Source organism: Limanda limanda, chromosome 11 (assembly GCF_963576545.1).
Source record: "Limanda limanda chromosome 11, fLimLim1.1, whole genome shotgun sequence".
Lineage (NCBI taxonomy): Eukaryota > Metazoa > Chordata > Actinopteri > Pleuronectiformes > Pleuronectidae > Limanda > Limanda limanda.
In genome coordinates this window covers 27,074,421-27,102,391 of record NC_083646.1, presented here as the reverse complement: position 1 = coordinate 27,102,391, position 27,971 = coordinate 27,074,421, and the positions used below count along the sequence as shown (strand labels likewise).

General features: G+C 42.0%; 1 protein-coding gene across 1 annotated transcript in view; it reads right to left on the bottom strand.

Annotated features, from left to right (window-relative positions):
- zfpm2a (zinc finger protein, FOG family member 2a) overlaps positions 1-27,971 on the bottom strand; it is a 114,327-nt gene that overhangs the window by 43,165 nt on the left and 43,191 nt on the right. Inside the window, exon 4 of the mRNA XM_061081875.1 lies at positions 16,467-16,591. Coding sequence (XP_060937858.1) covers positions 16,467-16,591 — 125 coding nt within the window. The remainder of the gene's footprint in view (positions 1-16,466; positions 16,592-27,971) is intronic.

The window sequence follows — 27,971 nt, the reverse complement described above, 5'->3', positions numbered from 1 at the left end:
GAGAGCCTGCATTGTATAAAAAAAGAAGGAATTCTCATGCAGGATTGAACCCAATGATTCAGCATCAGATCTTTTGGTTTAACACGAACATCTCAGGTATTATTTACAAAAAAAAAGGAAAAAGACTGGGGACTCTCCGAGAGGAGGAAGCAAGTGTTCTGCAGTGAACTTTGGGCACATTGTGCTTCGCTATCACCGTGATCTCACTATTTCCTGAAACATGCAGGAAAGAATTTAAAAAGAATCAGTATCCATTTCAAAGGGCGATTGAGGTTAGAGTTTTCATAATATGCTGGAAAATTATTCTGAATGTGTAAGGTCATTTTTCTTCCTGGTCAGAGGTCAAAAGTGGAGTTCTATTTCTCAGAAAGGAAAAAACAAAACAGAGTACACCATCCACCATAATAGATTCACATGCGGCACTGTCACCGGATTCACTACCTCTATTTATCCTCGTATAATTTTTTCTGGTTTTTTTCATTTTGTTGCTCTTTTTCTTTTTATTTCTTTCAAAATGTTGTGTTGATGGTGTTGTGTTTTTTTTTTATATGAGTGGGGGTGGGGGGTTATTGGTAGCAACATCTCAGGCAGCTGGGTACAGTAGGCTTTTACTCAAAGGCAAAATGTCAGTATTTCAAGGCCATTACTTCTGAACCCCGGGGCCCTCCTTCATTAGGATGTTACAGAAATAGTTTAGCAAAGAGAAAATGGGTTGGGGTGCAATCTCGACACTTCATTTCTTTTTCCATCTGAGGCAGGCGGCGACAGGACACTGTCCATCTGCCTAATGCAACAGAAAAACACTAGTCCTCTCCCGTGCTTTTCACTTATTTCTCCCCCGCAAAAGGCAACAACCTTCAAGGATAAATGCAAATGTCACTTGAGCATGTTAAAGGTCTGAATTGGCACAGATATGCACAAGAGATGAGCACTGTGCTCCGGCAGTGCGCCTGCATGCCCCCTCCTCCTCCTCCTCCTCCTCCTCCTCCTCCTCCTCCACCTCCACCACTTGCCCATTTCTCTTTCCATGAACTCTATCTAGTCGGAGGCTGGAGGACATTTTTTTAGAGAGAGAATTATTCACCAGCACCAAATACATCTCAGAGAGACGATAAGAATCTGTTTGGATTTTGTCTGCAAAATTAGGAAGACAAATGTACACACTAAAAAAAGGCAGTTTTCTAAATAGTGCTCATATGTATAGCTCTGCACATTGGCAAACTACAGTGCCAAACTGATCAAACAGAGACAGTAAATTGTGTCTATTGATATTCTTATTCCTTCTTCTGGCATCTTCTTATCCCGTCCTGGCAGCAGATGAGAGAGGACCTCTGTAATTTAAGCCATCCGCGATTTCACATTTCAAATTAGCCTCACAATAAAGTCTTCTATCTGGCTAACCTGAAAATCTCACACCCCTGTCAAAGGAGCAGAGCAGACCGGCCGATTGTTGCTACGGCGACTATCTGAAATGGGAATCAGATTAACCCTTTCTTAGATCTCCAGACTGGAGCCATCTCTTATTCAGCAGCGAAAGGCCCCTCCGCCGTCCCTCTGAGACTCTGGGAATTCATGATATTCCAGCTGCTCTTAATGTAACCAACAGGGACACAATTCCACATTAACCAGACACCTTCCCACTGTTACAAATCTGAAGAAATAATCTCACTAATCACACATGTTCCTTTAGTTATCATTTTAACAGAAAGTTAGAAATTCGGATGATGGCTATATTGTCTATTATTTTGAATTGACTGTCAATTGTTTCGTTCTGTTTTCTTTTCTTTCCTTTTCTTTTTTCGCTGGAAACGGAGCAGCAACAACCCGTGGCAGCCTCGGAGCAAATTTACATAATGCATCTATAGTGACAATGGTGGCCAATGTTATCTGCGAGCATGCTGCATGTAGCAGGCGACACAAAGACAAAGACATGCAGGGGAGCAACTGCACACACAACATATTAAGGATTAAGACGGAGTGGCGTCACTGCGGGGAGGAGGTCTGCAAATGCAAATGAAAACATTTGTACAACCGGATCAGCTGGTCTGAGTGTCCGAGGCCAGAAGAAATGCAGATTGACAGCCAGAAAATTACAATTTCCCTGCAGCGCGGGAGTATATGATGAAATGCTTTTATGGAAACAAACTCACTTTTCTCCTCAAAACCTAACAGCATACAGCCAGGGGATGTGACGCATGGAAGCTCTTCCCTGTCCAAAGCTGCAATCTAAGTGGAGTCTGTAAAATATGCTGACCCCCAATGGATAAATTAATGTCAGTTGCATAAAAACTAAAAAATAGCTAAAAATAAACAAAACAAAAATGATGCATTTTTCTGTTTACAAATTTTGAATGAAATGTCTATGATGTCAAAAATGTAAAAAAAACAACTGAATATAATCTTTTTTTTCAGTTATATTTATTGTTTAATCATTGTATATATTTGTAATAGATATTAGATAATAGTACACAAGTAAATTGTATACATATATATGTGACAATTTTTTTCATAGAGATACAGTGTTTAATATCAGTTTACAGTCTATTATCACTGTCAGAGCCTGTAAAATCCCCTCTGGCCTTCTTCTCTGTGTAGTGTGTTATGGTTTATCCACCCACTGCCTTCACTCCAGTGGTTTCAATACTCTCTCCGTAATTTTTTTTTCCTGAGCTCTGTTACCGTTCCTCGTGTAAGAGATACAGTGACCAAAACAGTGTAGTCAGCGAGGAAGTGATTACAAACTGATGCTCCAAATTCGCTATAAAATGAAAATCAATATTTCCACAAGTTGCTGCAACATAAAAGATAACCTTCATTGATTTTTCTAGACTTAGGCCTCTGTGATAAAATCTAATATAAATTTTCAGCCACACGGATTTGGATCAGAGCGGAGCAGGGGCTGAACGATAAGTTCCGTGCACATCTCTCAGACTCAAATTTTTTCCCCTTCCCCTTCTCCCTCTTCCAAGGCAGGGCTGTACTATTTATAATTGGCCCTGTGTGAGCAAAAGCTTCTATCAGGAATCTGTTCTAATTTTTATTACTGAGAAGCTAAAGCCTGTTCCAGATAATTTGGAAATTTCAGGGGAATTGTGATAGAGCTGATGGCACAGCCGGACTGACTCCAGAAAGGAGCTAACCTGTAATAGCCTCTGTGGCTGCGCTGATTAAATGTTGCCATAGATGAAAGACCTGCCATCACCGCAATAAATTAACCAATCACACAAATCCCAAGTCGCTGCTAATCCCTCCTTGATACCATGATCCTCTGATCAGCTGAAGGAGGTGAAGAAGAAAGTGGCTTGTGACACTCAGCCTTCTTCTAACTCCCTGCTTCCCTGTGTAAACAACAAGCTAATGATATCACCGCTGACCATTTCACATCCACTGGCTACTCTTAACCCGCTTCATGGTCAGGGCAGGTGAAATCGATACAAACCTGGGTGAGAATGATTATTTTCCCTCATCGCAACTCTTTTTTTCCTTCCCCCCTCCCTCCGCCAAGGTCACTGACTGGCACTGTATCTTGTCTTGATCCCACAGCTGCGGGATTTAGACAACTGAGAGATCAAAACCACTCTGTCTGAATATCTCAAGACATTCATTGGCTTTATATCCTGCTTTCAACACCCACTCGCTATGGAGTAGTGCCATTTTGAAACAAAAACACCAGTTGAAATATTTCAGTGGATAATAGTATACACACATATTTTGAATATTGTCTATTTTTCTTCAATAAACAACTACTTTTTTCCCTTGACTTGTTAAGAAAAACATTTTGCAATTTTTTTTTAACACTACAATACATGCTGCAGCAAATAATCATTTAAAGTGTCTCATCCTGTTCAGTCAACACCAGCAGCAGTATAAATATACCAAAAAAAACAAGCTTATGGTTATGGGTTATGTCAAGTTTATATGTTCTCTGTTTCTAACATGGGAGTGAGGATAAAGGATTTGTACCTGTTTTACCAGTCAGTTTACAGCAGACAGCACACTCACACCTTGATAACGTCCATTGCAATTAGTTGTTCACTGCGATGAAACAAATTGCATGTGGTCAACTGGAAATTTCATTAAGGGAGATTTTCCTCCAGCTCTCGTTATCGCTCCGCGTATTAATATTTTCTTAGCCTCAAGGATGGCTGAGTTGCAAGGGTCTTTTTTTGTTGAATAAAATGGCCAAAGCCAAGCTCACCGTCTGTATTCTCCCTCTACTATATCCACGCTGAGGGAAACTGTGTAAATGCTTAGTTAGGAGCTGCATATTTTTCATTGTGCCCTGAAATAACACTCCGCGTCAACATCCTACATAAAGTGGGATATACCTCCATTTCTCAAGTCTGCTTTTGTGTCATTTTCTCCTCTTCTAAATGGCCACGGTTACATCTGCTGAAATGAAAAGATACCTACATACTGCTTTCATTCCTTCTTCACCCCCCCTATCTCCTTCTCTCTGAGGCTATAGCATCTGCTATTGGGAGACTAAATAACAGAAATATGCAGGAATTGCACACTAATTCCCTTTAGAGATAGATCTTGGCTGGTGCTCTGTCATAAATCAGAGAATTTCGATATGAAATGAGGCAAGCTGCTCTAATCATTTCTGCATTTCAAATTGGATCACTGGCTCAATCGCTTGGCTTTTAAACTGCTTGCCTAAGAGCAAATGTGAGGTGGGAGATAATTCAGCTGAAATCTCTGCCTGCTCTGTGCGGCGGTTAGTTTACTGCTTGAGTGCAAGAGAATGCTTTTTTTTCTTCTTCCCTTAGCCCATCTTTCTCTTTTCAACTTTGTTAAATTGACTTTTCATTTTAAAATCGATTAAAATGAGAGAGAGAGTCACTGCTGTTCCCGGAATCTTTAAAGGGACACCCATCACTGTGCGCATGTCCCTTTATTTGGCTGCTGCTATCATGGCGGCGCTATGGGGAATAAATATTTTCTCATTTAAATCACCTTTTATCCTGCTGACTGGACTGTAAGCATCAAAGTTCATGTGCTGCATTAGCTATTGCTTATTTCACTCCATTTAAAAGCTCGCAGTGGCTGTTTTCATGTTGACTATGGGTGGTATTGCATGATAACTGTATGTTCAGTGACTTTTCTAAGACATAAAAGATTGGTAATAGGGCAGATTAATCATTGCCTGCTCTGGGTTTTGATTAAGGGAAAATGTAGAATTATCAGTAGAACATTTTGTAATATTTTTAAGCATAATAAAAAAATAGCATATGCTTCTTTCTAAATCAGGGAGAAGAGGAGTGTAGAATAGAGATTCATAGGAAGAGGAGACTCAATCCAACCTTCAAGACCTTCAGGCACACTGAGGTGCTCCAACTCTAAAGCCAAACAGTTTAGTGTAAGCTGTTACCTGCCCTGAAGACAAGCAACCCCCTTTCTCCACCCCTGCCTTCCTTCCTTTCCTTTCTTTTTCTTCCTTCCCTTTGATTTTTTCCATTTCCACTTCTGTCCCTTTCCTTTTCTATCCCTTCCTCTCCTGTCCTTTACATCATTTTTTTTACCTTTTATTTCCTTTCCTTTTTCATTTCCTAGCCTTATCTCACCACTTCTGTCCTTCCTTTTTCGTTTCCTTCGTTTTACTTCCCCCCTCTCATATTCTCTCTGCCATCTCTCCTTTCCTTTTATATTTATACATCACCTGCACCATTCTCTACTCATCCAGGAGGAACTTTTATTCGAATCATCTTTATTTCCAGCCATCTCTAGCCCTTCAGCATCAAATTACAATGTCGCCAACTGTCTTTGTAGTGGAGGGTGTTAAATTCAGTGCCATAACTCTGGAATGTGTACGTCCTGAGTCATTTAAAGTTGTAAACAAGAGAAAGTTGACTTTGTAATGTGTGTGCTCCAGGACTTAATCACGTCTTGGCGGTAGAGTCATGTACTTCTTGTGTTTGGCTTTGGTCAGAGGACAGAACAGTCCTGTCGCTTCACTGCTCACCATTTGAATTATTCGAAATTTCCCATTTGAATTCAATTGGGGAAGGACTTGTTTGATCTTTTGCATGTAAGTTGGGGCTGACTCCTGGAGCAGTGAGAAGCTCTGCAAGGGAACATAATAGGGAACCTGGAGCCGGTAATGTTCACCTGTATGGATATTACCATGGCCCCTGGGGGTCACGGCGGCAGGTAGCGTATTCTCTGGACAGAACTACTCTTTCTCTGTTGGGAATAAACATGCGGATGGGGGGATTTTTTTCAAAGAGGAAGAAAAAGGAAGTCAGGAGTCAATCAGTCAATGGGGTCACAACAAATCCCTGCTCTCATAACCACACATGGAAGACTTGGATCAGTCAGAGGCAGTAAATAAAGACAACAATAAAATAGAAGGCATGATGCTTGAATAAAGCCCCTGACTTTAGATAAACCTCAGTGCTCCTTAGGTATTGGATTTTAATATTCTTTTGAACTCTCCTCTCTTCTCTGGTGGAGTTATAAATTGTGTGGTATATAATGTATTTGATTTTGTATTTCAGGGGACCCTCTCAGTTAGTGCAGCCAATCGTGGCTCGTAATAATTAAAAGAAAAACCCAAGCTCTGTGCAAATCAGTGTTTTTATAAACATGATGGAAAGTATAATTAATTAAAAGAAACACTCGAGGCAAAGAACAGGCAGAAATACATGACACGCATCTCAGACGTAACTTTGTGCTAATGATGAACAAACTGAACAAAGGTATGTGTGTTTTGCATACCACCTGATCGACTACATTTTTCTGCAGTGCTCCATAGTTTGATCTCTGAGTGCACTTCTGAGAAATGGGGTCTCACTAAATCCACCGTCAAAGACCAACAATATTTACAGCAAGTTAAGTAAATAAGATAAAGATGGTGAACTTGCCCCTCGCTAAATGCATTAGACGTGAACTCTCTTATCTCAGTCTCAGCACATGCACTGTTAAAAGATGGGTTTCCCGAGCTGGAAGTGGTCTTTGTTACCCAATTAGTTTGCTGACGACCCCGTGGTATAATATTCCTGCTTCGACAGCTTCATACACATCCATCTAATGAGGCGCTGCTGGACCACCACGGAGTGAATGGACACTGTCCAGACCTTCATCTCCTCCAGCACCTATCAGCTTTCTTATCTTCAATGCTAACCCTTTTTTTGGGGGTCAGAAGGCTTCTATTTTTCTGCTTGGTTGTTCATTCGTCCAGAGTCATATAAACAGGGGTTTTGTCTTTTGGAGGCCGAGAGCCAACTAGGATCAGAGGGCTAAGGCCAGGGCAGGGGACAGTGAGGACTTATCAAGGTCTACCAGCAGGGGTCTGCCTCCCTGCAGGGCGGCTGTCCTTCTCTCTCTGAGAGAGTTAATTCACTGCCTCTGTGCCACTCCGCTTCCTTCACCAAGAGGGATGGCATGATTCTCATAACACACAGCGTGATTTGAATTTTGATTTTAAGATCACACCTTGTTTGATTTTTAATGTAAACAGTATTTGTTTATAGTCATTGTTAGATCATCAAGTCTTGATTTGTAAAAAGCTTTGATGATATTAAATAATTCAAATTCTTAAAAAAGGATAGGCAACCTGGAATATAGTGTGATATAAGTAGGATTAGGATATATTTAGGGCGTTTCATCCTTTTTTTGATAAGACAGTATTGATAGGACAAATTGGGAGACAGTGAGGATATGCAGGACGCACGCTACCCCACCTGGTAGCATTGTCGCCCTGGATACAGAGGCTTGAGCCCTCCACCATAACCACCATTTTTGTTTGGAATGTGCAACATTGAGGCCATATGGTCCAAATTATAACATGTATTTAAAATGTAAAAATTAAAATAAACACAAAAAACTAAATAAGTCGTTTTGTGACTAACTGCAGTGTACACTCTTCACATCGAACAAGAGCTGGTGGCATTGAAAATAAATCTTATGATTATAATTACAATCTTACAACATCAAGAACATCTGACGTAGACACCTGCTTGCTACTTCTGCAGTCACAGCAGGGGCACTGGTCAATTTTCGGTTCAACTTCCACCAAACCCTGCTCTGTACTCACTTTGTCCTGGAATACAAAGACGACGAGGGGATTGCAAATGGAAACAATGGAGAATTATCTGCACCACTTTTCAAGAAAGTTGTTTCAACATATCATAAGTTACAGCCATGACAGTGACAGATGGCAAAGCAGCTGGCATCACTCAACTTTCTTTCACTTTTCTTTCGTTTTGCATCTTTTTCTTCTTCTGCCTCATGCGCCTCGCCTGCAATAGAGGTCTGCTGTGTATTGAAGTGTTGGATAATCATTCATTTGGGAAGACATATTGCAAACTGTAATACAGGGCAATATGTGTGAAGCCAGAGACTTGTGAGCTTGACTATTGTTGCCTGTCAGACTAACGTTGTGTAAAAACTGAAACCTGGCTTTGCTGAGGTATATCACAGCTACGGCATCATCTCCACAAATCTGTTTCATGTAGAAATTCCTATTTATAAAACTCTGAGATAAGCGTGTAAGTGATAGCGTGTGACTTGTTAAAGTGTTAAGCTATCCCAAATGGAACAGTTGTTCATGAATGTTAATGCCCATACTAAGCTGTTTGTGTGCTTATGACATACAGAAACCATAAGCACACAGATACTACATCTCTCCAGTGTGACAGTTTGTTATTGGGACTGCGTGATGGGCCACTGGCTGACAGTTAACACCCAGAGAGTTGTGAAGGGGTCAGGGACATCCAGCTCACCACTCAGCCCTGTGGACTTCAGGACTTCACTGCTGCTGCTCTGCTGAATGCTTGTATACATATTACAGTTACAGCAGAGCTTATAGTTATAGTAGCATGGCCACATCTGCAGCATCTGTGCGGACTGAACCATGTTTAAGTGTGAACTCTGTAGGATAATCTTAATCTCTTTTAGGTTTACGCAGAAGGACATGACTAGGGGAAAAAGCATTGTTGTAATATTAATTATAGAGGCTGGAAATTAAATACTAAACATGGATGTTTTCTAACTTTGTTGCGTTCGGACTGAAATCTCATGCATATCTGTGCAGCACAAAATAATACTTTGTTGCATTTAAAAATACTAGTGTTAAAAATCCTACTTATTTCAAGTATTAGCTATCAGACTATGTCAGCTAAATGTAGCCCACATAAAGTATCAAAGTAGAGGTACTTGTTTTGCTGGCCCTTGTTGTCAAATATAGTTACATATTATACCATCTTCAGTGATTGAAAGTATTAATAACCACTTCAATTACTTATTGTAGGATTGTGATACGGATGTATAGTGATTAAGGTAGCATTTACTTTATTTTTGTAGGTGGAGATATTTTAACTACTTCATATAATATAGTTTTAAGTTAGCGCTGATAACTATATAGATATTTTATTTTAAAATGTTATCATTTCAGGGGTTAGAAACTATAATTGTAATAAATGTGGTTGAGTTAGAAGTGTAGCATTATAACAGTGTCGATATGACTAGAGCTGAAATTATACAAAAGACTGATAGTGTTTGATTTGTTTGATAAAGACCAGATCATAGATCCATGTGATCCAACAACAGGATTTACAAGAAGTCTGGTCTTAATTTCAAGAAAATACTGTTCCTGTCATTAACTGTTGTTTATGATTCAGAATAATTAACTGTAACAATGGTGTATTCATGAATAAAAATGCTATGCAATGTATACAAATAAAGTTAATATTTGAAATTAAAATAGTCTGATTGTAAACTACAACTACAATGATTTACGCTGCAAATGATCTCTGTGTTTCTTTTGATCTCGTCACTGTACCCTGGGCATGTCTGAGGAAACCGTGCAGCCATTACAGTGAGCACAAAGCAAATCAGTGAGTCCTGCTCTGCTTATCAGGGGACCTGCCATATCAGTTTGGGTAGTTGTGTTGTGATGTAAGGACAGCAAAATGTCAGGTTCACTTGTAGATCAAGTCAACCATGCATTATCTCTCAAACAGCGGCGCTTGTCTGTGGCTGTAATAGCTCTGACTACCTGACAGACTGGGTGCGTCACATCTAATACATGGAGCTGTGGGCAGCAATGAGTTCCAGCCATGCACACAGAAACTTTGAAAGTGCAGGCTAAGGAAAATAGAAATAGCACTAAAACGATGGTTGTGTCTTTGTTTTGCCACAGCATTACACACTTTCCCCATCAAAGTCACACAAACAACAACAGTGTCATGTAAATCTGTGCTAAAAAAGATTTAAAGATTTAAAGGGCTATATTTAATAAAATTAGCTTGGCTGCTCCTCCCTTTTAATATATTTTAATATAAGAACATGAAAGCAATCGATAAAACCATTGATAAATATATATGGATGACATTGAGCGAGGGAGAGCAGGCCAGATAATTACCATTTTACCCATCTGAAGAGACCCTGGCCCCGATATTGGTTTAAACCCAAGAAATAATTGATGCATGCAATCACAAATTGGTTCTCCGCCTAAAATTTGGGCCCATTATTTCATTAGATGAAGCCACATTCTTTGTGCCAAAATTATTTGTGTGTCCAACACAGAAATTCAAATCCTGTTAGTCCTGATAATGTGCAGTGTTTTCAAGCCATATCCAAGACAGAGTAACTTTCAGATGGAAGGCACAGGCCACCTTTAAATGCAGACATAAATCAGAATATTTGCACTTCCAATTGTTGATATTTATGGTTTAATGGTTATTCTGTTTATGTGTAATGCATATTTGATTGTCTGTGTGTGTGTCATTTAGCAACTATGCTACAGAGAGGTCCTATCCTGGGGTTCCTTCTTGCATATGTAATTGGATGTTACTGTAAATAATTGCCTGGGCATGTGCCAGTGTGATGATGGTGATGATTTGTGTGTTTGTGTGTTTGTCTGCTAATGTGTGACTGTATGTGTGCAGAGCATGTGTGCATCATTTTGTACGTATGTGTATGTGTGTGTGTGTGTGTGTGTGTGTGTGTGTGTGTGTGTGTGTGTGCGAGTGCATCTGCCCCATCCGTACTCCACTCTCAAGTCCCACTGATTCTCCTTTCCAGCCATGTTGAATCCTCTTTTCCTTATCAGGCGAGCCCAGGCCTGCATCAGGCTCTCCTTGCTATGACAGAGGCTACAACAATAGGCCTGCGATACCGCTGCTTAGCGCTGCGTTTCGGAGGGGAAACCTGCCACGGGCGCAGATTAACTACAACACACACACACACAAAATAGATTGCAGCCTCCAAAACAAAACATTTTTCAGAATGCCTCCTCTTGATTAATGAAGCAATGACAAGAAGAAAAATATAATTTCTGAAACAGAAAAATCCGCCACCACTTGTTAAAGTTTAGGGCTAGCTAACAATAAACATATTGGAGGGAGAGGGTGGGCAAAAGCAGTGAGATAAATGGCTTGAGTGATGGGCTGAATAATTTCTGGAGCATTTTTTGGTCGCACAGGCCCATATTCCTACCCTTGTACTAAATTACACAATAATCACACTCCATCGGTTGACAGCTTCTGTTCTCTCTCTGTCCCAGGTTAAAATTAGGACAGTATCTTGACATTTTCGCTCTTCTGTAGTCTACAAACTAAAGCTCTCTGTTCACAGCCAAAATCAGCACACAGTCTGCACACACGCACCCATGGTGCGCTCATGCCCTCCCACACACGTGCACAAACAGACACTATGGTATAACCCAAACCTCACACTTACGTGCACATACACTCAAATTTGGGGACACAGCTTGTTTAGGCACAAACACATTTAGCAGCTTGTTCTCATAGACAAATCAGCAAAACAAAACGTCCACTTAAATTTTAACAATGATAGAACTAAAAACTAAAACATGTTATTTGTCTCGAAAATCTTGAAGATAAGATGCTTTGATATTGCAAAAATATATATGAATATTTAGAATATATTAATTATTATGTATTATGTAATGCTACTTTTTCAATACTGTGTTAAGAATAAATTGGTTATTATACTTAATTAGCCTATAGCACTAACTGACTTTTATTTTGTCCTTGTAACCTGTTTCATAGCCTTTGTATCAGGGCCCCTGTGTAAAAAACAGATTATTGTTTTTATCAAAGACCGATGCTCACAGCAAATATACAACAAGTGTATTAAGATGGCAGGGAAGATAAAGAAACTGAAAGACTTATGTATTTCAATTACTATGTAATTTGCACTGAAAGGCCCTCAAAACATATAAAGACCAGAATTCTATTGAATCCAGACTCATTACAGTGCACCTTGACTAAGCCCTAGTAATTAGCATTGGTAAGGCATTGTACAAGAGGCGGCAACACTCTCATCAACACACATACAACAGAGCTCTAAATCTGCTCCTCATTAATAGCTTGCCTCCCAATCAATTATTAACACCTACAATAGGAGCCAGGCTCACCAGGGCCAGGCCTCTTACTCCAGGCAAACCGTGGGCCACCTTCTCCTCCCAGTTCTGTCCAGCATAGGTAATTACCGCTTTTAAAGACACCTGCTACTCAATAGCTTCGACCCAGACTGTTAATTTAGCTCCCCGATTGCAGACATTTATGTCTGAGTGTCACTATTAATTTGCGTTAATTTGGAGAGCGTGAGGAAGCCGGGCAGAGGCGTTGTCGGCAGCCGGCTGAATGTGCTCGTCGCTCACCTGCGCCGGGGCTGCGGCTGTAATTGGAGTCTAATGGTCTGATTGATCAGTGAGAGAAGTGAGGGATGAGACGGCGCTCTGGCAGCTCCATCAGTCAGACAGGGAGAAGAGAGGAGAGGAGGAGGAAGAGGAGCAGAGCAGGGAAAGCAGCTGACAGCAACAGCAAAGGGCTGGGTCCTGGGTGTTTTATTCACTTATGATTTTCTTTTCTCTCTTGCTTTTTGTCTCTCTGTCTGTTATTTGATTTGAGAGCTCCCTCTTCTGCTTTCCTTAGTCTCTACAAAGGACTCTAACCAAGGCCAATTACTACGTTTTCAGTTTAGACTCTGTTCCTCTCTTTCAATATGCATAAGAACCGTTTTTTCCCTTCATAAACTGGTTTTGCTTTACCTAAGCAACACCCTGTTATTGTCCTGGCATCTTAAAAAATATTACACATGAAAACTACTCCTGTATTGGGATAGCCATGTTTAATCTTTAAGATAAAGAGCATAAAAAGACGGCACAGTAAGACGGCATATATTAGCTGTCCAATACAGTGCAGTGTGATTGTGCTAACAGGTCTTCCAACAGCAATAACTATAACTCCAGTGCCTCATGCCAAGCTGAGCCCCTGGGGTCTACAGACCTGCCACGGCCGACCCATCAGCTGTGAAATCTGCTTTCCTCTTTGATAAACGGTTGAGATGTGACCCTATCTCTGTCCTGCAGATGCCCAGATTTCCTGTCATGCTTTTTTCCACTCTGTTTTTCTCCCCCGCTTCCTCTCTTTCCAACTCTCTCGCTTTTCATTCTTTCTTTTTCAAGCTTTATACAGAACCTCTCTTTCCGGGGCTGCCCAGACAACTGCACGAAACGCTCCACTCACCGGTCTTTCTCAGCATCATCCATCACTCCGCTCGGCTACCGAGGCCTGTCGTCCACAGGCAGCCAGAGCCACATCGGCTCCTGGGCCACAGCGCATGAAGCTAGGCCAGCTCCTATTTGCTGCCTCTGGGGACTGGTAACTACCCTCCCCTTGCCTCCTGTCCTCCCATCCTTTCCTCCACAGAACTACTCTCCAGACGCAAGTCGGACCTAGAATTCTTTCCTCCTAAATGGCTCTGCATGTGATTAAGTCTTGCTCCTGTCCAGTTAAATGCAAAAGTCTGCACAAATTGACTGTATTTATTGTAAATCACTTCAAAGAGTCATGACACTTAAGTCCCTCTGCGGGCATGACGCCAGGAATTGAAAAACAGACCTATGAACCATACGAAGCTGATTGCCAAAAATAGCTTGACCTCAAAAAAGCCCTATCTTAAATGACATGTCTATATGTAGGGATGAAACATGTTTGATTTGAGAGAGGTCAAATCAATATCTCACTAGCGGGCCCTGTTTTTTCAAGCAAGAGAGAGGTGTCACTCTTGCAATATACCTGGGTGTCTTGGGGTAATTCATTCACCTATTCACATCTATGGGTTGAACTAAATCTGAGAGAGTATAAGGAGATGAATAGTCTGTGGAGGTCGCACATCATAAGAATAACTGGGAGAGCCTCCTAGCAGAGGTGTAGACCCATGAAGCAATGAGCTTTTATTTCTATCTCAAACCCTTTGTGTTGCCTTTTGAACCCAGCACTGCTGCACTGGCCACGCTGACATGCATCAAAACTATCTACGTTTTCCCCCCCCTCCACCCTCCTGTCTCTTTCCTCCCTTTCCTCATCTCACATTTGTTATTTCGACTTCCCCCTCCTTTCCATCTCCAGGTGAGGCATTAAAGTTTGTTCCTGTCTTGATGTATCTGTGTTTGAAGATCTGCACAACTCCCTTGCCTCCCACTGAAATAACTGAGATATTAGGGATGTTGTCAACGGCTGAATGTTTAACAAGGCAACACCTCAATGTCTCGGAAAGAAAGAAATAAACCTGTTCAACTGTGAACGAGATGATACCCTATGGATGTGCAAAAACACAAAAATTGACTGATTCTGGCACACCCAGAATCCAAGAAACAACTAACACTGTGTAAAAACTTGCACTGAACCAAGAAAGGAGGCTCAGTAACAACACATGCCAGTTGGGTTGACCTAGCCCTTAATGAGAGATAGTGAGAAGCTGCTAACAGGCAGTGCCCCATTTGAGAGATGAAACTTGGGAGAGGAGGAGGGCAAGAAGCAAAGCATTGAAAGTGCCCCCATGAGAATAGACACACATGAGATCCTTAAGCAATATGCCAGCGCTTCTCCCTCTGCTTTTAATTGCGAAGGAGGTTCGGCATATTCTATAACCCCTCCACAGCCTATTACAGGTGATGACCAGCACCTGCTCACTTCCAAGAAAAAAGAAAACCTGAGGAAAGTAGCAACGAATTCCTCAGAGGGCACTTAGTTAAGAACTTATCACTCTTGCCAAGAGCAACACCAGTTTATGCATGTAGCTCAATGGAGAGTGTGAAAAATGTGTAAAGTTGGAATCTACTGAAAAATACAACAACACCCAAGCAACAAGCAACTCAAAAAGTTGTTTAAATGACATCACTTGGTAAGTGTGAGGGTCACTTGTAGGACAGCTGAAGGTTAGTCCTGGATGCCTTTCAGGAAAATCCATGCAGATTGCTGGAGAAATACAGTGAGTGTGTTACTTTGGAAGGCAACTTGAGGTGCTGCTCTGTCAAATCACTTTTCCGCCCAAGGATAACTGGCTTTACCCTGAGAGAAGCCATATTTCATGGCTCTAATGCGGCCTGAGTTATTTAAAGCCACTGATGACTTCAAAACCACGAGGGGAGCTTAGAAAACAGTCAAAAACGCTCTGAAATGATTTAATAAAGTTTTGTGTTTAAAGAATCTGGGAAAATGTGGGTGAGGGCATCTGAGACCAAAGTCCTCATTGACTTGTCCTTATGTTTCTTAACAGGATGAATGGGTCTGTCACAAATTTAATAGGAATTTCTTAATTAATCCAAATGCAGAATGGAGTATCAAAACCTTGGAGGAGTTGTCACTCCAACAGAGCAGCAGGTCAACATGAGCCTCTGCTGGGACCCTTGAAACAAGAGATAGGAAGCGGCTGCGTGCATATCAAAAATAATGGAGTGTGAAAAGCGAGTATTCAGTTGAAGCCAGCGCTGAGCTCAAAATCCACCAATTAAAGTGTTTTGTCATACAATATGCAGATAAAATGGTTAAAATAGATGCACTTCAAAGGATTTTATTGGAGGCCAGTGAGATCCCAGAAGAGTCACCTCAACAGCTTTGAATGTCACAGGAATTACCATTAATACAGGCTTCACACGTAGGACTAGTAATCACGTTGCCATGGCTGCTAAGACAAAGTTTGACCAAATAAATTAATTTCACTTCAGGTTTTAATAATCTTGACAGTTCGGGAACAGTTTTTAGTCCAAGCAACAAACAATTTTAATGAGGCATGCTGCATATAATGGTAAGAAGTTGTAACTAATAATGAAGGTTGATAAATAATTTATTAATTCATTACTACCAGATCATGAATTGGTGTTTAAGAACAATAAATATATAGCATAAAAAAGGTAGATTTAACATTTTATCCCTTTTTAAATTTCCAACTCCAGCTCAGTTTTGCTTTTGGACGCAAGATTTGACAAATGCTCAGTTTTAAAAACACTGCGACAGTCTTTCACTTCTTCTTTTGATCATGTCTTGATTATTACAATGTTCTTTTTACCTGTTGTGACCAGCTATGTACAGACTATGCAAGATTTTGCCACCAGACTTTTAACTGATGGGATCACATGTTGGAACGTCTTCATACTAAAGTATATTATACTAGTGTGTTTCATTGCATAGTTGGCCAAAACCGGGACATACCATTGCAGGACTGTCAGTGTTCATCTCGATCTTTCCCTCGAAGGGTCCCCATGTGGTCCCCACTGGGAGCTGCTGCCGGGTGTGGATCCGACGCTCGCCATCTTTAAGGAAGCCATCCAACTCTCCTAGAAACACAAGGGAACCCAAAGCAGTCAGCCATAGTGTTTTGTGTAGCACGCAAGCTCCACATCAAATCTCAGTGACGTTCACTCATTGTCCTGTCCTCTCAAACCTACATGTGCAATGACATTACTGCCACAAACCCCTGCAGTAAACAGTGAAGGTTAAAGCTGAGCAGTTTCAGAGTGGATAAAAAAAATCAAATGAGCATCCATCTGATGTAGTTGCTCAGACACACGAAGCGCTAACCTTACTTGAAAGGTGTCTTGTGTTGAGATAATCTCTGTGAGACAGTGCAGGCCTGCTGCTACTAAGAGGAGAAGCGTATTCCTGCTGTTCCAGGAAGGTGGGGCCCTTGTTAGCGCTGTGCAGAGCTCCATCTAATTAACAGTGAGACCGGATAGTGCTGTTAGTTCTTCTGCTGCTCACCTCCCTGACAACCCCTGCTATCATATCACAGAGATTCACTGCACTTGTTCAGGATGGTGATTAATCAAATAGTTATGATAAACCCCATGGCAGGCTATGACATAGCTTATGGAGAAGGCTGTGTTCTTGTTTAGGAGTTTTGAGTGTGTGTGTGTGTGTTCGTGCGTGTGCGTGTGTGTGTGTGTGTGCGTGTGTGTGTGTGTGTGTGTGTGTGTGTGTGTGTGTGTGTGTGTGTCTGTTTATGCACAGAAGGTAAGTGAGGAAAGGAAGCAGCTCTCACCTATATATTTCCAAGTGGTTGCCTTGACGACACTAAGAGGTCTTGCTGTTAGTACAAGGTCTATTTAGAAAAACTCCTGGATGCACAAAGTTCAACCAACTCACACAAAGAGCATTTACATAAGATCTGAACAATGTCTAAAACTTTTTTATTAAATGTGACTCAATCAATGAGTTTAATCATTGAGGTCACAGATCAGGGTCTGCTACAGCACACGCTTAATGATTTGACACACAACAGCCACATATATTTCACAGCACATACCCAGGCTTATAGTTATAATGTATTCTGATTCAAACAAACTCTACACGAGTTGTTAACATTGCATCTTTTTAACCTATTTGTTGACACGTGGCTAATAGGTACTCAGGGCATTCGGTTCAAGCTGAATGGGCTGAAGTGATCACTGAACTTTCTGACGCCTATGTGGTATAATGACCTATTCAGCCCCGCTCTACTCTGTAAATATCAGCCGTGTATCTTCAGCACGCTGTTGTGTCCGTCTGTTGTGCTCGTATGGAAATGTGCGCTTATGTGCTCCTTCCCATGCATAAACATCAACCCTGTGTTATTTCCTGCGACAAATTATGCCTTGCTGATCATATACTCATCAGTGGTGGTCACTGCGAGAACAATCAAAAGCTAAATGTCACCCATAATAAAATTCACTAGATTGCCTTGTGCCTAGGTTTGATATTAAATCTTTGAAAAACACAGATGAGACAGATTTTTAGTAATACTGCTGAGAAAATGCACGGTTATTTTTGGAATGGACCCACAAACAAGAGAGTTGGGGCAGCTTCTCTTTTTCCTTGCTCTGAGTCCTCTCTCAATGTTCCTGCTGTTGCCTGCTGTCTCCCCGGTGCTGCAGTGGAAGGTGGGTAAGCTCATTACAGAGAAATAATTAAACATTGGTGCACAGCTGGTCGTCATCACTGAGAGCAACAGCCACCGCTTGACGCATTCTGTTTGTCCTCAGATAAGACCCACGGCCTTTAACCGCTTGGATGCAAGTTCCTGTTTAGCCCCGCTTGACACACACAGCTACAGTCGTCCCCAGCCAACAATTTTGATTCCTCTCCCCATTTCTTTCTCTTTTTTGGGGGTGGCATGCTTGGAGTAAAAAGGGGGTAGCGGCCAGTGTAGGTGCGAGAAGGAACGGAGGGGGGGGATATGATTCAATTTGTGTAGTTTGTGGTCCACCATGTTTAGGTGCCAGTTGTGTGCATCTCACACCAAATGTTGCCTGAGGACCTTGGCTCACAGATGGCTTGTCACATCTGTTGCTGATACTGGTGGAAGATCTCCACAAAAACACCCGTGGATGAATAATGAGTTCCCCTCATGGACTGTCTGTATCCTCTACGTATGAACACTTACAGGTCCGACTAAACATACAGATGTGTTCTGTTATCAACTGGACTCGTGACCATAATCATGAAGTCTTGATGTCATTGTGAAGACAAATCTTTACAAAGTCCAAAATCCAAATTCGTATTACCTGCACTCATCACAAATGAACGTAAAGCAAAGACAAAGTCGTAGAGTTTAACCCGTCAGACTGAAAACAACAAACCCAACCTGGTGGAAAGCTCCTGGTGGGCAATACGGAGATTTAACAAAGCCAGCACCAGCGTTCTTCTCCTAATCCAGTTCTCAAATGCCACACACTTGGCAAAACATGAGCGCATGATGTGGCGTGAGAGCTCTACCCCCTCCTCTGAATCCAAACTCTCCGCCACCTTCACCCTTTACACCCCCCTCCCAATCACCACCCCCACACCCCTCCCTCGATAAGATCATCATCTGTCGCTAGACTCTAGGGTCTGTTCCTGCACTCCACAGATACTTGGCAGACCAAAGAATGTCCCTTTGTGTGGAGAGATCCTCCTCAGATAGCACCCAAGATGCTCTACGCTGGCATCTGTTTGTTTTTTTTCCTTCTCTTTTTAATGTGCGTATGTGTCTCCTGTCTCTCTTTTCTGTTATGGTGCGGAGGATCCTCATCTCTCCATTCAGTGGCATACGACTGAATGGTAATGAGTTTCTCCGTGGCACAGTGCCAGCCTTAAATAACTTCAAGAATAGGTGGGTCTATGGACTGTTGACAGACAGGGGACCCTGAAAAAGGGGACCACTTTCTACTTCAAAAAACATATCTATTGTAAAGTGAAACACTTTTCATCAATCTCCTTGGCAGGACATTTTTCCTAATATTTCATATTACGATTGGAAAAAATCCTCATATTCCACATTGTCTTACATTACAGGAACATATTCTATATAAGCTTGTTCAAACTTTTCATTTAAACTAAATGATGTTTATTTATGTTTTTATAATTTAATATAATAATAATATAATATAATATAAGAATTCAAACAGATTTTGGTTGTTTTAGGGCTTCACACTTGTATTTCTTTCCCTTGATTCTTCAGATTCATTAATCTTTCACTGAGAATGTTTCTATCAATGCACATGAAATGCAAGGCTTAATGTTCTTAATATAATTTCTGGTCCAGAATAAGATCTCTGCTAATGGTCAGCGATGACAAATGACATCATCAGCTCACTGCTGCAGATTAACAATTGTTAAAGCAATGGCTGTGCTCCAGCTATTTTCACCATGAATTAGACAACTTCCAGTAAAATAAATTGCCTGTTGCACCAAAATATACGCTGATTATTGGCCCGGCTTATGGTTTACTTCACCTTTTATCACAAGTATATTAACAGTTAGGACGCGTGATAAAGGAAACAAAGAATGGTGGAATAGAGACAAGTGGGAAAACATGCTGGAGCTTCACACAGCAGACAATCCCTCTTGATATCAAGCAGTAGCTTTGAATCAAAGCAAATAAATGAGTGTTGTTCAAAGTTCAACAACCTGTGTGTGGCAGTTCACTGATGTCCTCCTGAAACCCAGTCATCTCCACAGATAGGCCGTGTTATAGAGCCAGCAAATTGGCTATAAATTAATATACTATAAGCGAGGCATATGGGGTGAAATGGAATGCACTGTATCAGTTCAACAAAAGGTGCCACATCTTTAAAGCAGATATGTGATATGGAATTTTCCAGCTGAAGGAGAAATGTCACAGAGCTTTGATAAGAGAGCAATGAACTTCTCCCCCTCCTCAAACTGCTATTATCAGGTCCTGGTGAGCAAAATGCATCATTTATAACCCCACACCCCACAATATCATCTCAGAGAAAGGCGCTTGTTTTAAGACAGCTGAGAACCCCCCGCCACAAGGAGCGCCACCTCTCCTCCCCCTTCCCCCTCCCCCCTCCCCCCTCCTCACCCACCTCCTGCGCCCCAACCCGTCGTAGCACGGCTTGACTGGCTGCTCGTGGTCCAAGACAGTGCGGAGAAAGTTGATTGTCCAAGTCTCCAGGCAACCACATGAGTTTGGCCACATGAGGTGGGGGCAGTGTGGGGAGATGGAGGGGGGGGTTGATTCGGTGGCAGGATTCACCCCTTCAGATCAGGCTTGTTTTCAGGCGATGGACAGCTTGGGGGGAAAGAGTTAAACAAGTCTAGGGGATTAGGGCATTTCAGCTGTGACACTCCACACAGGCTGTGCAGGGGGTCGTTGGGTGGGGTGGGGGTTGTTTGGGGGGGGGGGGGGCCCTCTGAGGGAAGATTCCAACCTCCTTGTGTTAGAGAGACCCAGCAATGCATATAAGTATTACTTTCAAAGATGCATCTAGAAATTCTTGTTTCAACCCCATCGCCAGGCGAGATGGTTGATATTAGATGCCTCTAACAAAACAAACTATATGTGAGATATTGGGCTTTAGAGGAGCTGGTAGATGGATTTTGAGGCTAGCTGTTTCCACCTGTTTCCAGTCTTAAACCTAAGAAGCTAACTGGCTGCTGGCTGTGGCCTAATGGACCAGTGTGAGAGTGGTGTCCATCTTTTCATCTAACCCTCTAGTTGGAGATAACCACACCTTAAAAATTATAATAATAAAATAAAAATGGGAAATCTTAATTCCAGCCCTGTAACAGGACCGTGACCAGTCTGACATTCTTCATGCTCAGCCACCAGCCCCACCTCCACATCCTTGCTTTCTGTCTGCAATGAAGTTGGACAAGGACTGAGGGTCCAAACATAACCCATGATTATGCTCTGACCATAATAAAGAAATGGGAAAGTTTAGAATACAATATTACACACAGACACACACACACACAACTTGGACCTGCAGTACATTATCAACAAGCAGACTGTTGTATGGTGTCACTGAATGAATTGAAATATACCAGCTGTCAAGCACTCCATTCCATCAAGAGCCCGGCAAAGTTAGCAGCACGCCCGCTGACAACAATCTCTGAGACATCCATCTTTAGGAAGGCACTGCAATTTCTATTGATGGCATGTAAAGAGAGACAGCAAAACTTAAAGAATGACTGTCCTCAAGCCGAGATACCACCGTATCGCAGACACCATCTAGAGGACACACACCACTCCGGCTGGAATCTGATTACTTTAAATGCCTTTCTTTAAAATTTCACAACCATCAAAAGGACATTACTGCACCTGAGTGTGTCAGGATGAATGAGTAATTGATGGCTTGTTCAGAGGGAATGCATGTATCTGAGACAGATGGATTCAAAGTGCTGCAAGCTGCAGAAGCAGGGTGCAGTTCTGTCTGTTCAGTTCAGCACTAAGACACAGCAATGCCGTGATATATTTATATTAATTAAAAAATAGGACTTCACTATAAACACAAACAAGATTTTAGCAAGAAACACAAGTTAACATTGCTACCTTCGAGTCTTCATATTCTGTTGTTAATTCAGGAGGAGACTATTTTTAAAGTACTCCTGAATCTCCTCCCAAGTCAATTACCAGACTGCAACTTCCCCTGGGTAACGGGGAATTCTGTTTTTTCCTGGGTGACCTAGTTGTCTTTTGTGAGTAGGTTTTAGCCGGAGCAGTTTGACAGTCAACAGATAAGATGGATTAAGCTTTTTTTTTCATCCAGTTTTGATGTGAACAGCGTAAAAGCGGGTTAAATCATTGAGTTTCAGGAGTATTTTTAAATGCCTGGAGATACTGCGATAAAGGAGCTAAACCTAAGACTTGGGCTGGGAAGGTCAAGGTCGTGGCTTGGGAGAGCAGCTACCCGGTGACGGGGGCCGGCTCTCTCCTCTCTGGGAGCGAGCAGAGAGCCGCAGCCGAGCCCACCTCTCATCACTCCCAAAAAAGATACACGGAAGGAGTGAAACAAAATCCAGCGAGCTTGACGGGCGGCATCAAAGAGCAGTACACCCTTGCTATGTGTGGGTGCCTCTGTGTGTGTGAGTGTGTGTGTGTGCGTAAGTGAGCATGTGTGTGAGGGTGGAGGGGTGTTGTTTGGTTCCTGCTTGCATTTGCATGCATGCATGAATGAGATGAGTGTGTATGTGCCTGCCTGTGTGTAAACACACTGTAAATTCTGGTTCCTCCATGAGCAACTAGCTCCATAATTATGTTTTGATTATTTGCGAGTACTAAAATAAAACAGCAATTAATCTGTTGATGTAAGACAGAAAATAGAAGTGCGACGTACATATTAAACAAGCATGTTTACAGAGCGATGCAACATTAAAACAAAATCACATTTTGAGGGTATAATTTGTACAACTCCCCACCGCCTCCCCCTGCCGCCCCCCTGAAACATGATCTGACGCATGCTTAACACACGCACAGGAGTTGACAGCCGTACAATCACATGATGCAGCTCAGCCAATCCTCGATTCATTAGAAGTCTTAAGCTTCGTGGTGACGATGCCACTTGAGCATATGAAAAAGGTGAAGAGGCGACTGAAATAACAAACAAGTCAGTGCAATGCGCTGGGGTCAAACGCTGCGTGTAACGTGTTTGTTTATCACATGTCACATCTGGTCAACACACCAGAGGTTTTGGGTTGGAAACGTTTCTGAGGGGACATATTTAGACACATTTTTTGCGGACATCTATTCCCCCACTGCTCCTCATGTCGGTGACAGGGGAGAGTAATCCTATACACAGGCTGCTATTGTGAAATGAGAAACTAGCCTCCTTCACTGCCAGAGACCAGATGCACCTCTCTCCCTCTCTCTCTCTCTCTCTCTCTCTCTCTCTCTCTCTCTCTCTCTCTCTCTCTCTCTCTCTCTCTCTCTCTCTCTCTCTCTGTCCTAATCTGTAAACGACTTAAAGGAGCCTTATCTCCGGGCTCTTCTGCTTCATTTCATGCTTGATTTACTTTAATTTGTCTGATAGGGCACAAGGATTTGGAAATGGCCCATCTTTCGGTGGAAAATGTTCTGATTTTTCTCTGGCATTGTTATGTGGAGGTTTTTGACTTTTCTCTCCCCCTCTCTCCCTCTGTCACTCCTCCTCCTCCCTTTTCTCCATCTCCATCTCTCACACTCTCCGCTACCTCTCTCGCTCTTCCTCCCTCTCTCTTTCTTTCTCCATCATCTCCCTTTTTTTCTTTAGAAGGGGGGGGGGGGCTGTGTTCCTCCAGTGCAACAGTCTGTTTGAGTGCATTTATATTCAAGCTAACACAGCAGAAACAAGTTTTCCATGAGGTGTGATTTTGTGATGGGCGACAGCAACACTGGAGTCGTGTTTGCCTTTCAGATCCACATTGGGCACAGAGCAGCCGAGTGCTTCAAACCACAAAGATCTTATGTTTAAGTTAAGAGGCGACTGGCCCTACAGTTTTGCGAGTGGGTGAGCGGTTGGTGCTGATAAAGTTGCTCCACAATGAAGGACAGGGACAAGCGACATGTCTACAGATGCCTCGAGTTATTTTTCTGCCGGCAGAACTCAAGTGCTTGCATGAATGTCTGGCTGCCCCCATCACCAAGACATTTTCCCCACTTCCATTTAGTGACTGAATGACAGCAGAGGCAGTGAGCTATGATTAGAGAGAAGCTCATATCTTACCAGATCCTGAATAATCTCCATCCCCTCCCACCAATGAGGAAGGCACGGAGGCGGCACGAAGTAGAATGGGCAGAGGTGTCCTGATGTAAAGAGATGTCATATACTGAGGCTGAGGAAGTTCTAAATTCATTCAACCTCAGTGAGTCTGATTCATCTGAACACTGGTTTTAATCAAAGAGAAGTTTACATTCAAATCTGTGCAAGGAAAAGATGATAAAAAACTGAAAAACCTGCCACGTGATTAAGAGATCTACTTATGTTCAACAGTTTAAGTCATTGTCAACTGCTGGTTACATGATGGCATTTAGAAAAAAATTAAGATTTCAATTTCCCATACCCCGTGACATCAAACGTCAGCGACCCCACCTCCAAACACAATGTGCATAAATAAATGGTTAACTACACACACATACAAGAGCATAGAGGAAGAAACAGGGAGACGATTGAAATTCATCTCACAGCCTGAATTTACTTAACTGCGGGTCTGTGCACGGTGATAAACGGAGTGATGATCCGGCAACACGTCTTTATCCATGCTTTGCTTTAATTAACAGCGGCTTGTTTGTTGAAAAGATGATTAATATGCCAATGAAAATTGCATAATTGAATACCACAACACTCGCACAATCAGGGAGGTACATGCCATTTTTTATTAACTTTTTATTATCATTATTATTGCTATTATTTGGTATTTTAATTCACTTGACAAATGGGCCCCACCCTCCCCCCACCACATCTAAACAGGAAAAAAAAAAAGGCAGAAGGAGGTAGAATTGGCGTGACCAGCGGGCCAAGCTGGGCCCAGCTGTTCATCACCAATGGGAGGCCTTCACATGCAGGGGCACTGTTCGGATATCAATACCTATCAGTGTGATGGCTACACATGAGTGTGTGTGTGAGAGTGTTTGTGTGTGTGTGACTGTGTGTGTGTGTGTGTGTGTGTGTGTGTGTGTGAAAGAGAGAGAGAGCGAGAGAGAGAGAGAGAGAGAGAGAGAGAGAGAGAGAGAGAGAGAGAGAGAGAGAAGAGAGAGAGAGAGAGAGAGAGAAAGGGGTAAGAGAGAGTAGGGGGTCGGGTTTTGAGAGAGATGTGGTTTGGATGGTACTGAGTGCATTCTTATGGCCGAATAAGAATGTAAAGAAAATTTAACGAATGTCATGCATACCAAACGAAGCACTATCTGAAGCTCTTGCATCCAGATTTTACAGAAAGCTTTGCAAATTCATGCATGCAAAAAAAAATTACAAACCAAAGTCACTCAATCACACTCTGTAGTGTCTTATTTAAAAAAGGCCAAAAGAAATATTCCACATGCAAGTAAGTTTCAGTTGAGCAATCCAGAGTTTACCCAGTATTATATCCCCTATAGCACAGCCTGCACGAGCGTCTCCATGTTAATGTTAAATACACACATCAAAAATTCAACCAATTACAATGATACCTCTTAGAAAAACGTGTGCAGCTACAGCCCCTGGGAGGCGGGATGCAGAACAAACATATTCAGAGAGCTAAAGAAAGACGCAATGGGTGTCAAGTCCCCGGGGGCAGAAGCACCACCAGCAGCCGTGCTTTAACTCAGCCTCACATTTAGCAACATCTCTCATTTTCCTCAGAATTCTTTGGACTTCCTTGTGTTAAAATAGTAATCGCAGTAAAAAGATAGCATTCTAAATCGACACAAATTGGCCTGAAATGCAGACAAAGTGGCTGGGAGTGAATTATCTAATAAAGGGAATTCTCAGTGTGCTGTACATCCCATGTAGCCACACAAAACAAGAACTAAATATAGTGACATCTTCCTCAGATGATAAGAACAGTGATTGCATTTTACCCTATTTTAGATTATATAACTAACAACCATGAAGCTCCTTCATAAAGCCTCTTAGTATAGCGGATCAGTGACTAAATTTGCATCAAGGCGATGCAGCAAAGGAGTACAGTGATTTGTCTAATCTCTTGTTGCGTATTTCATAATTATAATCACACATTTGTGAGTTTGTGAGTGTGCCATGTGTGTGATGTTGAGGTACGGTGTTTTCTCTGCACACAGGTGATCCATACAGTAAAAAAAAAAGCCTTCATCAACTTATCTTAGGAAATAAAAGTATTTGGAAAAAGACAGACAATGTTTGCACATGGCACTTGGATTGCAATTTAATTTTACATCACTCAAGGCCCAGAACTCACAGGGAGGCTGATGATGGACTTTCATCATCAGTATCAGCAATCTGAGTGTCATTCATGTTTTGTGAGACTTGTCAGAAGACTTTGAATAAACCACTGGAGCAGCGAGATAAAAACCTTCCTTTTCTTAAAGCAGAATTGCCATGATGCACGTCCAAATTTCTTGATTACAAGACGGAGGGGGAGAAAAAAAAACATAAAACCTCGAATGAAAGGCTGCGCTGAAAGTTTTCAGTTTGCTGATATAACAGTCAAGTGTGTCTATAAGTCTACTTAAAACGCTTAGGTATCAGTGGAGACAGCTGCGACACCCTCTTCTTATGATTCTGTGGAGACAGTACACTATCAAACCTTTCATACCGTTCCCAAGCTACATTTCCGGTGACAAAAGCTTTGCGAAAGCCTCCTGAAGGATTCATCTATATCCTAATATTTCCAATCCAATTTAACTGGAGCAGCCAGAGTGGTCTGAGCACCAGTTTACGAATCTTTGCTTTCCAAGACTCTGTGTGCTGAAGGCTTGAGGGGTTCAATCAATGGTGCTTTGATCTCGGCTGGAACCATAATTATTTAACATTGTTACAAGGATTTCTCTAATCCATCCTACCATTAAATCCCTTTTACACCCTCATCTTCCGCAGCCTAATCTGCATCTGGGTGCTCCGTTTGTCTCTCTCCCTCATTTCAGCTCGCCCCTCCTCTCTTGACGACACCCTGACTTTATAATGGACTTGGGCACCGAGTTAGAAATTGCCTTGTTTACTGAGAGCAACCTGACTGAACTGTCCTCAAATGGAATGTCGTTGCTCAAGAATTTAAAAGTTTTCCTCTGTGCTTGAGTTTTGGTCAATTCACTCTCAGTTCATTTGGGGCCAAATGTTGAAACTAAAATGAGTACATATTTAAGAATATATTATGAACTGCTGATTGCAGTTGAAGGAGCTGTATTAATCAGACCCTGTAACCTTCTTTGTACGACCTTCATCTTAGTATTTTCCGGTTTTCCACTAAGTTTAGTTAGATGAACTGAGGGAATTTCGAAGTTCAGGTGACTGATGCCCAAAAGGTTTAATCCCATCTGTTTATTTCGCTGATCACTTTGACTTCCAACAAAAACGGCCCACTGTCCTTTTGCAAATATTTGCGTGTCTGTGTTTCACCACGATATAAATAGCAGCATAGGCAACCGCAAACATTTGTTGAGGCACCTGCCACACTATCGTGGCCATCTGGTCCTCCAGTTCTCCTAGCATGACATATGTGCATTAAACCCAAAACAGTTATTGTTTTTTTTCTTCCTTTTCTTTTTTTTTGGGGAGACTGGAAGAAGATGGATTGGTCACAGACCCTTCTGGGTTGGCTGGAGTCAAAAATGAGATTCAAGAGTTTTTACATCTGAGTGAAGCTGCGTTTTCAGCTTGTGCCTGTTTGATGTCTTGAAAGGGGAAAGAAGGGGGTTGATAGAAGTTTTTCAGGTTGGTGTGTGTGTGTGTGTGTGTTTCGGGGGGGCGGGTTCATTTTGCTTGTGCTCCGTCTGTGTCTGACCGTCAGGTAGATTCTCAGATGGCC